The sequence below is a fragment of the Mus caroli genome, unplaced genomic scaffold (genome assembly GCF_978045245.1).
Source record: "Mus caroli unplaced genomic scaffold, Mus_caroli_1 scaffold_3, whole genome shotgun sequence".
Taxonomy (NCBI): domain Eukaryota; kingdom Metazoa; phylum Chordata; class Mammalia; order Rodentia; family Muridae; genus Mus; species Mus caroli.
In genome coordinates this window covers 72312270-72326628 of record NW_028227258.1, presented here as the reverse complement: position 1 = coordinate 72326628, position 14359 = coordinate 72312270, and the positions used below count along the sequence as shown (strand labels likewise).

General features: G+C 47.0%; 1 protein-coding gene across 2 annotated transcripts in view; it reads left to right on the top strand.

Moving 5' to 3' along the window:
• Kcnn3 (potassium calcium-activated channel subfamily N member 3) overlaps positions 1 to 14359 on the top strand; it is a 156043-nt gene that overhangs the window by 129140 nt on the left and 12544 nt on the right. For both annotated transcript variants that reach the window (XR_015046700.1, XM_021158361.2), the window contains exons 5-6: positions 3846 to 3956; positions 13071 to 13198. Coding sequence is in view for 1 of the 2 variants with exons in the window: in XM_021158361.2 (XP_021014020.1) it covers positions 3846 to 3956; positions 13071 to 13198 (239 nt within the window). In the remaining variant the exon portion in view is untranslated. The remainder of the gene's footprint in view (positions 1 to 3845; positions 3957 to 13070; positions 13199 to 14359) is intronic.

Genomic DNA, 14359 nt, shown 5'->3' with positions numbered 1-14359 from the left:
TCAGGGCCCCCCAGAGACTTTCTGGTGGTAACTTCATGTCAGCGGCTCTCTCTGTGTCCCAGATCTGGATGCACTCTATCACCCTGATGGGGGTTGTAGACAATCAGGCCTTGTAGCCATCCATCCAGTGGAACAGTGAGCTTTCCCCAGCAGTGTCTCGAGAGATGCCTCTTGAGCTGATGAAGAAGAGGTGACACAAACCGAGTGACCTTGGGGGCAGCACAGATGGTCTCAGGAAGACATCTGCTTAGTGTCCTGTCCCATGCAGCTCTCCTCAATCGCTGTGGTTTCAGGGCTGCTGATGGTATTTTGGCTGTCCCACAGAATCTATTGCAGCCCCGAGGCGACCGTAAATGTTCCTGGCTGCCTTCTTCCATGTGTCACGTTCATTTATGTTTTATCTCCTTTTAAGCCTCTTTCGTTAAGAACACCTCATACTTTCCCCCCTCGGGATACTTGTTTTTCCAACATCTAAGATTTTCCAGCTGGACATTTTTCTTGGAAACGGGAAGTGGGGGGCGTGGTGTGGAACGGTTGGTGTCCAGATTTGGGTGACGACTTAGACATGTCCATCCCTTTAGACACCCCTTCTCTGGGCGTCTGTAGCCTCTGCTTACCTGTGTACCTTGGGCAGTCTGATTTTGTTGGAGGCAGGTCCTGCCCCGCTCTTTGCAAAAAAGACTTGGGTGGAATGGACTGAAGATTCCCATCAATGTCAAGGGAGTCAGGTCTTAGCATCTAAAGTCAAGAGGCTGAGTCACAGATTTGCTCCCCATTTTAACCCCACAGAAGTCACTCCAGCAGTTGTCATCTTTCCTATCTCATCCCCCCCTACTCGATGCCCCCCTGTCCCCCTCTGTGCCCCTCTGTCCACCGGCCACCATCACTGCGCTTCCACACAAGGACAGCATGAGCTCACATGCTGCACTTAAGCAGGTCCCTGAGAGTCCGCCCATTAGAGCAAGCTGCACAACGGTTGAATCTCACTAACGTACCCAGGTGGCTAATACAACCCTGGGGTCACTCTCAGATGCAAGACATTTCCAAGGGAACACAGAGTGGTCACCATCAAACCCATAGGGATAGACAGGCTGGCCATTGGGAAGGGGGCCTCATGGCACTTCCTGGGTGTCCTCTAAAGTCCTCAGATGGAGCATTCAGCTCTAACCCTGGCTCTTCATTCTTCCTTCTCACACCCAACTGTTGTTTGGTTGTTTCTTATCCCTGGCTTTCTCCTTCTGTTTTCTGATTAGTGCTGATTAGAATATGGCCAAGTTGTTTTCTATCTCATTCTCCATCTCCCTTGCTCTTCCAGCTTCTCAGTCATCCTGGAAAGGGCCAGCAGCCTAGAGTGTAAACACTTCACACCATTTTCTGAGGGTTGTTGCTGCTTGATACCACACTCACAGAGTTGCCTCTTAATACACATTAATAGCTCTGGCATCATCATCTGTGATCTCCCTAATTACATCCAGTCAATGAATTATCTAAAAGAAAGCAAAGGGTGCAGGCTGGCAAGACAGCACATTGCTAACGGCATACTGCCAAGCCAGATACCCTGAGTTCAATCCCCAGGACCCATAGGTACAAGGAAAGAACTGGCTTCTCCTCTGTTGTTCTCTGACCCCCCATGTTTGCACCCGTATACATACACATACACACAGATAATTAAATTTCTCATTAAGATTGTGCATTCCCACTGGAGTGGGAATGGCGTGAAGCAGGTAGCATCCTCAGAAGGGCATCTCTGAGGGAATGTTTGCATTTTTAGGCTGAATAGAAACCAGGCTCTGGGATTTAGTCTACTTTCTTGCCTCCATACTGTCCCCTTAACCCCCAATGTATCCTTCTCATGTAAGATGGGTATTTCCTTAGTTAAGCACTGCCCTTCGCATTGGCAGTCCACTGTAGTCACAGTGTCAGCCAGCTAGGCCGTGGGCCAGGGCTGGAGCTGCAGGGCTCCCGTCTAGACCCCAGCAATTGGGGCATGACCAATTGTTTTGATGATGTTCCTAAGATCCATATAGCAGAAGGGTGACTCGCTCTTCAGATGTCACACCCCGGCTTTCCGGGGTGATTTAAGTGGAATTATTTCTGGACCCAGGAGAGCCTGGGGAGAACCCTCTCCCTCTGATGTTCCATTTTTAATGCCAGGACACATCCTTCTTTTTGGATGTTCTATACAAAGGAGATGGATGGTGCTGGCTTTGCTTGGGGGGTGGGGATCCTCCCTCCAGGACAGTTTCTTTTAAGCTATTTTTGCTTTTGACAGGCTGGTTAAATTGATTACAGCTATAGACTGAGCTGTCCAATTGCCCATATCCTCTAAAAAATGGGCACCAAGTCTCCAGCAAGTCCCAGATGCCAAGAAAATGCAGCCATCCCCAAATGGACAGGGGAAATGAGGCCAGAAAAGAAAAGTTCACAGACTGGGATCTGCGCTCAGATTAGGTGGCCGAATGGGCAGAGCGTCATTCTGCTGTGTTAAATGGATCCGTGTGGAAAGCTGGGGAGAGGCAGTGCCACTTTCCACATCAGCATCCCACACAGGATGGCCTTCATCACAGGGAAGGGGGTGTGTGAAATACATTTGCCCCAAGTTGGCTATAGATTGTAGCATTTCTGAGAAATATTCTCCTCATTTCTCACACATAGTATAAAACCCAGGAAGTCAAAACTGTTGCTGGTAGATTCCTTCATCCCAGCATCTCACACTGCTAATCTGGGCTCCATGCTGGGCTTTGTGGCATGGGGACTGGCTGCTAGAATTCCTAAGTCCTCTACCTCTCTCCATAGGTGGTGGTCAGGATGGCACCATGCTCAGAGAGAGAGCAGTGGTCTGTGAGGAGAGGTCAGGGATGGCTTCCATGGGCCACTAAAGAACCAGGTGAAGGGATTCTGTCTCCCTCCCTCAGGACTCACAGGCCACCAAGCAGCACCGAGGAGTGTTTCTAAACATAGGGGCACACTGCTTTCCTGTCCCTGCTCCCTGCTCCGACAGCTGAAGGACTGGGCAGGAAAGGCAGCCTGCTTTTCTGTGGCTCAGCTCAGGCCTGCTGCTTTGCTCCTCCTCTGTGTTCCCCTGTGGGAGTTGGGAGATGGGAGCTACCTGAGCAGACTGAGAACATGATTCTGGGAGGGCTGAGAGTGTTCTACTGGGTCACTTAAATCCTGGCTGTAGACAGAAGCGTTGTCCCCTTTAAAATGTATTTGAGGCTCCTTCTGAAAGCCTGTGCTGAGTCACAGCCTAGAGCCTCAAGAAGAAAGACCCACACACAGGGCAGGCACAGCAGTCAGTGCCCATCCAAGTATCCCCCCTGGGAGATACTTATCCCAAAGATGGCCATATACCCAAAGATGGCCATATTCATCTTTGGGGTAAAGGCATCTGCTCTTCATTTGGCTATTCTCGGGACTCTCTCAACTGCCCGGTATGGCCTACACACTGCAGTCTGCACATGGGTTTCCCCCTGGGCCTGTGGATGAGAACTTCGGACGAATGAGACAAAGCAGACATGGCCTCCAGGTGCTGGACTGTCTGTCACCTGTCACACTGCTTTCCCTCCCGGAAGGCTCATTCTAGCCACACAGCACTGAGAATTTGAAGAATCAACTCCCACAGGTCAGCCAGGGTCACAAGGCAAGAAGCATTGCCTCTTTGGTGGGGCTATCGGGGCACAAGCAGGTTTTGACAGGATTTATGGCATGTCTTGACCAATTAGAGACTCCAAGTCTTATACCATTCCCTTGAAATGTCAACATTGAGCCTGGGGCACACCAAGTCTTGTGTTTTACCTCCTAACTGTGTGTTTTCTCTCCTGGGACCCTCTGACGTCCTCTGGCAGGGTGCAGGCTGCACTGCCCTTGTGGTAGCTGTGGTTGCCCGAAAGCTCGAACTCACCAAAGCAGAGAAGCATGTGCACAACTTCATGATGGACACTCAGCTCACCAAACGGGTAAGCCGCCTCACACCCATGCCTTCAGGCAGGTCCACAGCCGAAGTGGGAGCTGGTCAGAAAGAGATCAGACACCGGGTGTGGCTTAGCAATGCTCCTTTGAGTGCAGGTTAGGAGCATGCAGCTCAGGTACACAGCCCCTACTGAATGCACTACCCAATGCCCCTACTGAGTGCGTGAATCTCAACAAACCAGGTGAGTCCGCCATTACGTCACCACATGCTTCCAGCAACCAAATAATTTTCCTGATAATTAGATCAATAGCACACAGTGATAGAAGCCATCTCGCCTCCCTGCCTGATGGGGTCAAATCAACCATGCAGGGTGATGCTATATTTTTGACTATGCTCAAATATTTTCATGATTCTCATTAAGGCCAGTAGAGAGCCTTAAAATTATACTGGAGTTGTACCTAAATCCAATCCCTTTAAAAAGTCATTTAAAGAGATTATTCCAGTAGAGCCCACATTCCCAAATATTGTTGCTCACCAAAACACCACCATCCGTTTTCCCCTTTTGGGCTGTCTGGATAATGGCTCTCACTTGCATCCTTATGAACTCAGCTTAGGAAGAGGATAAACTCAAAGTGCAGGGATGGGGTGATTAGCTGCTGCTCAGATTCCCCCACTGAATTGTCAGAGAGAAGGAAGCTCATTTCAGCCAGGCACAGTGATCCCAGAACGCAAAAGGCTAAAGCAGGAGGATTGCCATAAATATGAAGCCAGCCTGGGCCATCTAGCAACCCCTGTCTTAAAGCAAAATAAAAAATAAAAACAAGCAAAAATTAATAAGCTCCTCTAAGAACAGAAAAGAATAAGGCTTCCAGGACGACAACAGGCCCAACAAACTAGCTAGGAGCTATTTCTTTAAGGACAGTTTTCAAGCGAGACTCTGGAAACAAATGGGAGCCTGAAGGAAGGTCAGATGTATGCCCTCCTGGGTGGCTGATCTTCTCTAGAGGAAGAGCCAGGACTCTGGATGCTACCCGGGCATTGATCCCCAGAGAAACGCTTCAAGGTGACACGAATCTTACCAAACCCCACAGTCTTAGTTGGGGATTTGAGTACTAGAGAAACTCTTCAGTGATTAACGTTTCAAAGCCATAAAAAAATGTGTTAGAAATAGAGACAGGCGGGAAGACAGAACAAAAAGAGACTGGGAAGGAGCAGGCAGGCCCTCGGGGAAGCCAGCACAGAGTTTGCGGTTGCCAAGGCCTCTCAGTACCTCAGCAGAATTATTTATGGCGTTTGATTGTTGGGTCTTTGATTGGGGGTTTCTTTAAAGAGCTGCCACAGATATAAAAAAGGAACCTGTACAAGCAAATCTTGACATATCATTGGCATACAGACCACAAGGAACATCATGGCCCCGAGCCACCAGCCAGACAAAAGAAAACACGGAGCTCGGGCATGACAGTATGTGACACTGTCACCCTGCAACAACCATACCAAATGCTAGGAGGAAAGCCTCAGCCTCAGCCAGGCTCGGCACAGAGGGGAAGACTAGGGTATGGGCCATCTAAAATGCAAGTGTCATCTCACTGCTTTGAAACCCCAAGGGCAAGGGGAGAGGGGTTTGTCTCCCAGATCTTTTCTGAGGCTGTTTGCCAAGAACAGAAACAGTAACATTCCCTGTTTGCTCTGGTGGCTTTTTAGAGCCAAGAGTATACTTTGTATTTTCTTTCTATTCCTTTGTCCTATCCCTTTTTCACCCAGTAAATCAGACACAAGAGGAAAATAAAATGAGGAAAGCCTGCTCTTTCAGGGGCTAGGGAAATTAGCGCGCGCGCCCGCGCGCGCACACACACACACACACACACACACACACACACACACACCGCACTATAATTGTAGAAGGAGATGAGGTTGTGGTTGTTAATTTCAATCTTTCAAAAATAATTCACTAAAATCCTCTTCAAGGCCACTTACTTTTGGAGGAATAGGGCTGAAAATCAAATCCATGGATATTTATTGCTCGCCCGTGATGTGAGGTGCCTACTTAATTCAATAACATCTCACTTTTCTCCGAACACTCAAATCTGCTGAAATGTCCCGGTAATATCTTATATCTTTTCCCAGAGAAATAAACACAAAAGGAATGATTCTCACAGAGGGAGATTGAAAGCTGGCATGACAGAAATGTTACAAAGGACCTTCTGGGCATCCTTGTCTGAACTGAAGCTGGCTCTGACCTCTGTGACCACTAGGGAAGTCTGTCCTTTGCCCTTTTCAAATAGCCCATGCATCCAGTTAGGGTGACTCACAGGTCAAAGACTGTTCCCAAGGCTCCAATGAATTCTCAGAGCAGGGTCCAGCGTGTAAGGAGTTGGTAGTAGAGGATTAGTGGCTTCCCTGATGAAAGCAGATCCTTGCAAGGACAGGCAATATTAATCCCTTGAATATCTAAGCAGAAAGAAAACATGAATTGTAGTCTGTGAATCACACAAATGGGAGTCATTCTGACGTTAATTCATTCGGCCTGTCTAGCTTCCACCCAGCCCTTCCAGGTAGCACCGGGCTGTTGGCTTGTGTTTACTTGTGGAGAACGGAGGCAGCCTGGTAGCATGGAAATGGACTCACTTCTGACTTTCCCAGACCCCTGCCATGTCTCCTTTCACCTGAATAACTTGTCAACCTTGGTGGCAACGTCACTTCTGTACTTGGTGGGATCACAGCTTCCCACACTGACTTCACAGTCACTGCCACTGTTAATCTATAATTATAACTTATTGCCGGCCCTGGACTACTCAATAATGTCTAAGGAAGTGACACATAGCAACGCTGTGTGTGATCGAGAGATGACCCGTGTATCCCACCGACTCCCCACTCAGACCTGTGGTAGGATCTACAATCAATTTGATAAGTGTGTGCTGCTGGCTGGGGTGGCCTCTCTCTCCTTGCAGAAGGGTTCCTCGACCCCATGATCTCATCGAACCACATTTCCCATGAAATCAGTGCATAAAGCCAAATCCAGCAGCCCTGAACTACTTCAGGCTCCTGACTCTCCAGGGCTGCTTACATACGTCACTGTCCCTTCACTGTCCAGGCCCAAAGACAGTGCCAGTTAGACTAGTCTGTACCTAGCAGTGCTCAGGGCCCCGCCCCTCACTCAGTTGCTTACATGTGATGATCTTTCCAAGGCTCCTCTTACCCCATCCTTAAAGCACCCTCTACCTGGGTTTTCTTGCCATAGACCTAATTATCCTGCATCTGCTTGTGGTCTTCCCAGTCATCCCTTTTCATCCCCTTAGACCTGATTCCACCCTGAACATACACACTCAAAAAACCTCAGGCAGCCTGAGAACCTACTGAACAGTCCTAAATAAAACCTGAACTCTTAGAAAATGTCAAAGGCTTGAGGGAAAATGTTTCCAGCAGGCTTATTCAAAGACTTACTCTTAGCAGGGGTGTTTTATAGGGGACATAATGGCAGTGGCTGTTATGCAGTCATGGAAGGCTGGCTAAGGACCTCTAGGTGGATGGCCCATGGCTGGCATGGCTTATGAGTAGGTCCCCAGAAGAAGCATTTCATTAGGTAATCAAGCATGCCAGGACTAGACATGCTAATTCTCCCAGGATTGCAAATGACATCCCCACAAAGGCTGTGACCCTGAGAGACTGGGCACAGTGTTTCTTTCCCCGCCACAATAGAAAAGCATAGAAACGAACAGGAAAGATCCTGGGGATGAGCTGGTCCAAACCAGATGTGAATACTCAAGTCCAGAGATGGGGAGGGGGTGGATGCCCAACACGTGCACCTAGTTGGTGTCTGTGGAGGATATGATTTGACCACAGGAAGCAGTAGCGCTCCAGCCACTACCCAGCGCGGTTAGTTCCTTGAGCTTTGCATGATGGTTAAGGTCCCAGGCCTGCGAGACAAAAGAGCCAGCTTGACTCCAATAGCCCAGTGTTACATTAATAGCACGGTGAGTAACCTGCCATTCATCACCGAGTTGCTATGGGTAGAGCTCAAACTCCAACCCTGAACCACACAATACATCTCCTTTCTGCTTCTCTCCCCATTCCAAAGTCCTGACAAGAGTGTTGATGAAGCAAGCCCCTTGCAGGTGAGGCAGCGAGCGTGGGTTATGATGGAGGAAGGAAGAGGGGAGGCAATGCAGGTGGATGAGAGAGGGTCTTAGAAAGTTGTCCCTGGAGGAAGATGAGGAGAGAGTGGCTGGCAGGAGGGGAGGGCGCACTGCTGTTTACAACAGATACCTCCAACCAAGCTCTGGAGACAGGCTGCCTCCATTCACGATCTCCCTCCATGATGTTCCTCATCCCTGCTCATCGGACTCCACCTATTGACTGTTGAGATGGTGACTCGTGGCTTCCAGGCTGCTCTGGATTCCCTCTTTGCCCTCTCCAACCAAGAAGGACACTGCTCCCTCGGCGGGGAGGTGGCCAGAGCAGCCTGTTACATGGGATGCTGTGGTCAAGAATTCAGGGAACAGACACGTCCTTCTGCATATTTTCTTCTCTCGAGGAGACTAGGGCCATGAGAAGAAGCTGACATGAATTGGAAAAGTGCTACCAATAACATGACAGTAGGTCTATGAGATGGCTCAGTGGGAAAAGGCTCTTCCCGCCAAGCCTGTTGACCTAAGTGTGATGAACCCTGGGACCCACATGGTAGAAGGAAAGAATTGACTCTTGAAAGGTATCCTCTAACTTCTACCCATACACTGGGATGCATATACCATCCCAAAATAAACAGATAAATGTAATGAGAAATATATGTTTACAAAAACAACACCAAAGTAACTGTGCCTTGAAACACACCATGGGCAGTATATAGAATGCTGAACAGTCTACCTGTGCTCTCATCTAATCAGCACAGAAGCCCATCTCCAAGATGAATGACACTTGCAAGAGCCACGCCCTCGGCCTGCTCTAATTTTCTTAGAAGCGCTTAGAATCTGATACTGTGGTTTTTAACCGCATACTTCCTCACCCAAAGATTATAAATTCCGGGACAGCAGCAATGGCATCGGTTCAGCAATGGCAAGAGTGGTAGCATGCACTGTAATCCCCCAAAGCTGCCGCAGAAGGATTTTGTGTTTGAAGTCAATCTGGGCTAATAATGAGTTCAAGATTGGTCTAGACTACAGAGTGAGACCCGGTATTTTTGTTTTTAAAAAGAACATTATTGATTTGTTGACCTCTGTCCTCTCCCTTTCTAGAACAGTGCCTGGCTCACCATAGGTCCTTGTTAATATTTGTTAACTGTCCTTCAGATGGATAGAGAACTCGAGTCTCAGGGAGCTCAGCAATGGATCCATGGAGGAGCAAAGAACCCACCCACTTACCACCTTTGCCTGGAGGTTAATCCATGAAACAGTGCAGACAGTCGTGCTCTGCAAAGCCTGGCACAGCAGTTAACGCACAGTTCTTTGGGAGATTTTCCTCAGACTTGGTTCTTCCCTAGTCCCACTAATGTGCAGGTCTGTCCTTCCTAGCCAGGAAAGGTGGTGTGCTTGTTTAATCCCAGCGCTCAGAAGGCAGAGGCAGGTGGATCTCTGTGAGTTTGAGGTCAACCTAGTCTACATATCAAGATCCAGGACTTCCATGATTGTATGGTATTACTCTGTCTCAAAACAAAACAGTCTCATAGTATATGGTATAAGGTATATGGTATATGGCATATAGTATATGGTATAAGGTATATGGTATATGGCATATAGTATATGGTATAAGGTATATGGTATATAATATATGGTATATAGTATATGACATGTGATATATGGCATATGATATATGGTATATAGTATATACAACTTAAAGTGAAAAGAGCAATGTGGGGATTAGAGAGTTTATAGACTCAGTGAACACCATCAGCCTGAGTTCTTATGCGTCTGGAAGCCAGAGAACTAACCATTCACACATAAAAGATCCCACCCAGCTATCTTCAGTGGCACCTCAACCCAACCAGTCAGAGCCAACCTTGAATGGCCCTTGCCAGTTTGCTGCTTCTCTCTCAAGCCCTGACCCTCCCAACCCTGCATCCTGGGAACATCTTTTAGGTGTGGTATCTTTGTTCATCAGGAGAGCTCAGAAGGTAGCTAAGCCTTCATCAGGAAAGGGTGTCTCACACTGTGGAGACTGAGCATGCCCCAAGAGGGGCTGAAATGGTGCTGTCTTCTCAACCATGCTCAGAGCCTGGCACCAGGTGAGATGGAGGGAAACTCAAGAGAGCCAAGTGCAGTTAAAAGTCTATTGCTTTTTCTGTTGCAGATATCGATCTACTTAGCTTTGTGCCAGGCCGTTTGCTAGCAATTAATTTCAGTCAGTGCAAGGGCTTGCGTTTACCATTATTTTCCCGAATGCTCAGGGGCCTCCCTCTCAAACCCATAAAGATGATGTGATTCCACTCTGCTGCCTGGCCAAACCATGACTTCAGGATCTTTCATTTAGGCTGGAGCTGAAGGCAAGACGTGAAGTCTGTGTTCTGTCGTGTTGCTGAATGAGGGCCAGATGTCTTAAAAAAGAAAGACAAAAACCAAACCAATGTCCTTCTCAATTCCTTGATCCTGGGAAAGAGGAAATGATTCTGTTTGAATTCAGATGCGATCCAGACCTGTCTTCCTTCAGACCATGTGGGAATTGTTTGCACCTCTTGGACCTGACTCTTGCTTAGACTTAGCCATTAGCTCTCTGTATCCTATCTCTGAAACTGTTTTCTTATATTTTAAGTGGGGGTAATAATAACCAATATCTGTCTGATACTTTAAAATTTATATAGTGCTCAAATCTACACTGACTGTTTGCTATTGGCAAGCTGATGGGCTGAGGCTATGGAAAACCAAGATGATGTTAGCCCGACATGATAGTGGGTTTGTGAGGATGTCAGCCAGACCTGGATGGGGGAGCCTTGCTAAAACCAGCTGTTCCCTCCACACATCAGCAGTGCCTCACAAATGTGTGTGTCTGTGTATGTGCCCAAGCATGTACATGTGTGTATGCATGTGTACCCAAGCATATGCCCATGTATGCATTTGTGTGCGTGTGCATGTGTGCATGCTTGAGCATGTATGCATGTATGTATTCATGTGTGTACCTGAGTGTGTGTGTACATGTATGTGTGTACCTGAGCTTGTATGCCGGTGTGCATGTGTTTGTGTACCCAAGCATGTATGTATAGTGCGTGTGCATATATGCATGTGAATATGTGTGTGCTTGCATATGTGTGTGTATGTGTGTGTGTGTGTGTGTGTGTGCGCTCGCGCATTAGCCTAAAATGTCTTCCCTTCACGTTAAAGATAATTAAGCATTCGCTTCTAAACCACTTAATGATGCATACAGCCTATAGGCTTCCTCATTTCAAATGTTTGTTAGCAAGACACAGAGAGCATTGTCAAAGGTTTGTCAGTTTGGCTATTCTGTGGCACTATCCACATTCCTAAGAAGGGACTGTATAGCTAGGGCTTTACCCGTCCTTGAAACCACTTGGGCAGACTTTGTCCTCTCCTGCTTATCTTTAAGGCTTCCCTTGGAGGCTGAGCATCCACAGAAACTGAGGAGATCCTACATCAAATTGCCCACCCCCTTAAGGGACAACAGCAGCATATTCTCTGCTGAGAAAAAGCCCTCCCTTCCCCACCACCTATTTAGCCAACCAGCTCCAAGGCCCAGAGCCCATCATCTGCTTGCCCTCCCTTGGTAGCCAGACAATGGCTACCTCCAGCCTCGTCTTACTGCCACCTGCTCCCTGTCAAACAAGAAACAGAAACAGTAACATTCCCTGTTTGCTCCTGTGGCTTTTTAGAGCCAAGAGTATACTTTGTATTTTCTTTCTATTCCTTTGTCTTATACCTTTTTCACCCAGTAAATCAGACACAAGAGGAAAATAAAATAAGTGGCAGAGTGGCCAATGTAACCATTTAAAACCATTTCACAGTAGATTTTTCCTGAACAACAACAAAAAAGTAATATTTATGTCACTTAGACATTTCTGAAAAGACTTAGATGTTCTTTTAAAAACATCACATCGACGCCAATGAAGAATACAGCCCAGCTTTAGTAATAGATTTTGAAATACATACAAGTTATCAGCCTGCAAAGCAGTGTTTCTTAGGCCTTCCCACGTGTCTCAGCATGTTAGCAACGCCCCATCTGTTGGTGTCAGTCTCAGAAGCTGGTTTGTAGTCTCTGATTTTATTAAAATCCTATCTGGCAAGTCACTTGATCTCTTCTAGTCTGGTCTCCTCACTTCCATGCCCTGGGCCTGGGGTCCTGTGCCAGTGTGCATAGCTGACAGAAATGGAGACCATTAATCAGAAATACATTTAGCTTGTGCTTAATAAGGAGTATTTTCTCTTGTTCTTGCTAGTAATTGCTGAAGATGTCTGTGTTTGGATTAAAACTTTGTCCCCTGCCATCTGGATGCCATTGATACGTCTCAGCTCAGTCATGAGCTGGATGATATCAGTGGTTTCCATGTCAACAGATGACAAGAGTTGTATATGGAGCCGTGTGACTACAGTGCCTGGGGAAGCCAGCCCCGGGAAGGAGGCAGCTGTGCTGTCACACCTAAGCATCTTCCCTGATTCTCAGACACCACTGAGATGATTTCAGTTTTGTGCCAATTACATTTACATGTGAAATCGCAACACATAATTTTTGGCCAGTTAGGAAAGGAACAGTGGTCTTGTTGGTACCTGTCATTGCAGTTTGTAAGAAAGACATTTTCTCAAAGACACCTTTTAAAATCTCCACTTGGTAGGAAACTTATTGCTTTCAAGTAAAGTGTGGTACCCTGATTATGAGGGCATTGATAGCATGTATTTATTGATCCAAACTGTACCCCAGACTTCAAGAGCTTGCTAAGCAGCCTGTCTAAATATAGCAGCAGCAGCAGCAGCCGAGAGGCAGCGATGAAACCATTAAGGAGGAGAAGTGCCTCTCGGCTCGAAGCTCCAGTCTAGGCCTCAGATACAAGATTAATAAAAAATGTGTTTTAATCATCTTTTCTAAGAGTTTCCTGATCTTGATTAAGAAAGCACATCTCTGAAGAACCATTTTCTCAGGAAGTAGATGGTAGCCACACATGCAAGAAAAATACATATTGTGTGAACCCAGAAATTAACCCAACAGCTGCTTGTTACCTTTCCCTCAGATCAAGAATGCCGCCGCCAATGTCCTCCGGGAAACGTGGCTAATCTATAAACACACAAAGCTGCTAAAGAAGATTGACCATGCCAAAGTCAGGAAACACCAGAGGAAGTTCCTCCAAGCTATCCACCAGTGAGTATCGGAGAACCTGAGCAGTGTACTGTTTGGTCAAACTGAACGCAGGATGCCACAGCTCTGCTGCGCATCCCCAAACCAGGGAGATGCAGGAGAAATCGACTCTGCTCTACTCAAAAAGCACCCAGTCCAGGCCTTTGACTCACTGTGCGGCAGTGGGCAGGCTGCTGTGGGAGGCAGAGATCAGAGCAAGGACCTAAAGGCATTCATGCTACCCAGATGCACACACACACATACATGCACAGACACACATGCACACACACAAAGAGATGCATACACATGTATGGACACCATATATGGACACATATACAGAGGCAGAGACATACATGGACACACACACAGAAAGACACACATACATATGCACATATACACAATGACACACACACAGATACATGCACAGACATACATGGACACACACACATACATGCATGAACACATATGGTCACACAGAGAGACACAGACTCATGCACAGGCACATGCACACACAGACATATTCACAGACACACACACACACAGATGCACAGACAAACACACACAGAGACACACACAGAAACACATATTTAAAGATATAGTCACACACATATACAGACACATATACACATGCATAGACACACATACAAAGTCATAGAAACAAACACATGCATACAGACCCACATGCCTTCACACATGTGCTTGTACACATATGCATACTACCACTAGTTCCTTTTGTGATAGAGGAATACAATGTTTTAAGTATAGTACAGAGCTGGGTACGGTGGTTCAGGATTGTAAGCCTCAAACTCAAGAGGCTGAAGCAAGAGCATCCCTCTGAGTTGAAAGCCATCCTGGGCTACAAATTCAGGTTGAGGTGAGGTGAGACCCTGCTCACCCCCAAATAAATACAGAAGCAAATAAAATGAATAGGGCAGAGAAGTAAAGAAAGAAAGAAAAAAGAGAGAAAGAGAGGAAGAGAGGAAGAAAGAAAGAAAGAAAGAAAGAAAGAAAGAAAGAAAGAAAGAAAGAAAGAAAGGAGTGAGGGAGGGAGGGAGGGAGGGAGGAGAGAGAGAGACAGACAGACAGACAGGCAGACAGACAGACAGACGGTTGTTTTGACTCAAAGACTTGAGGAACCGGGCAGGTCAGGAAGCAGACATTGGAGGAGAGAGAACATCCCAAACA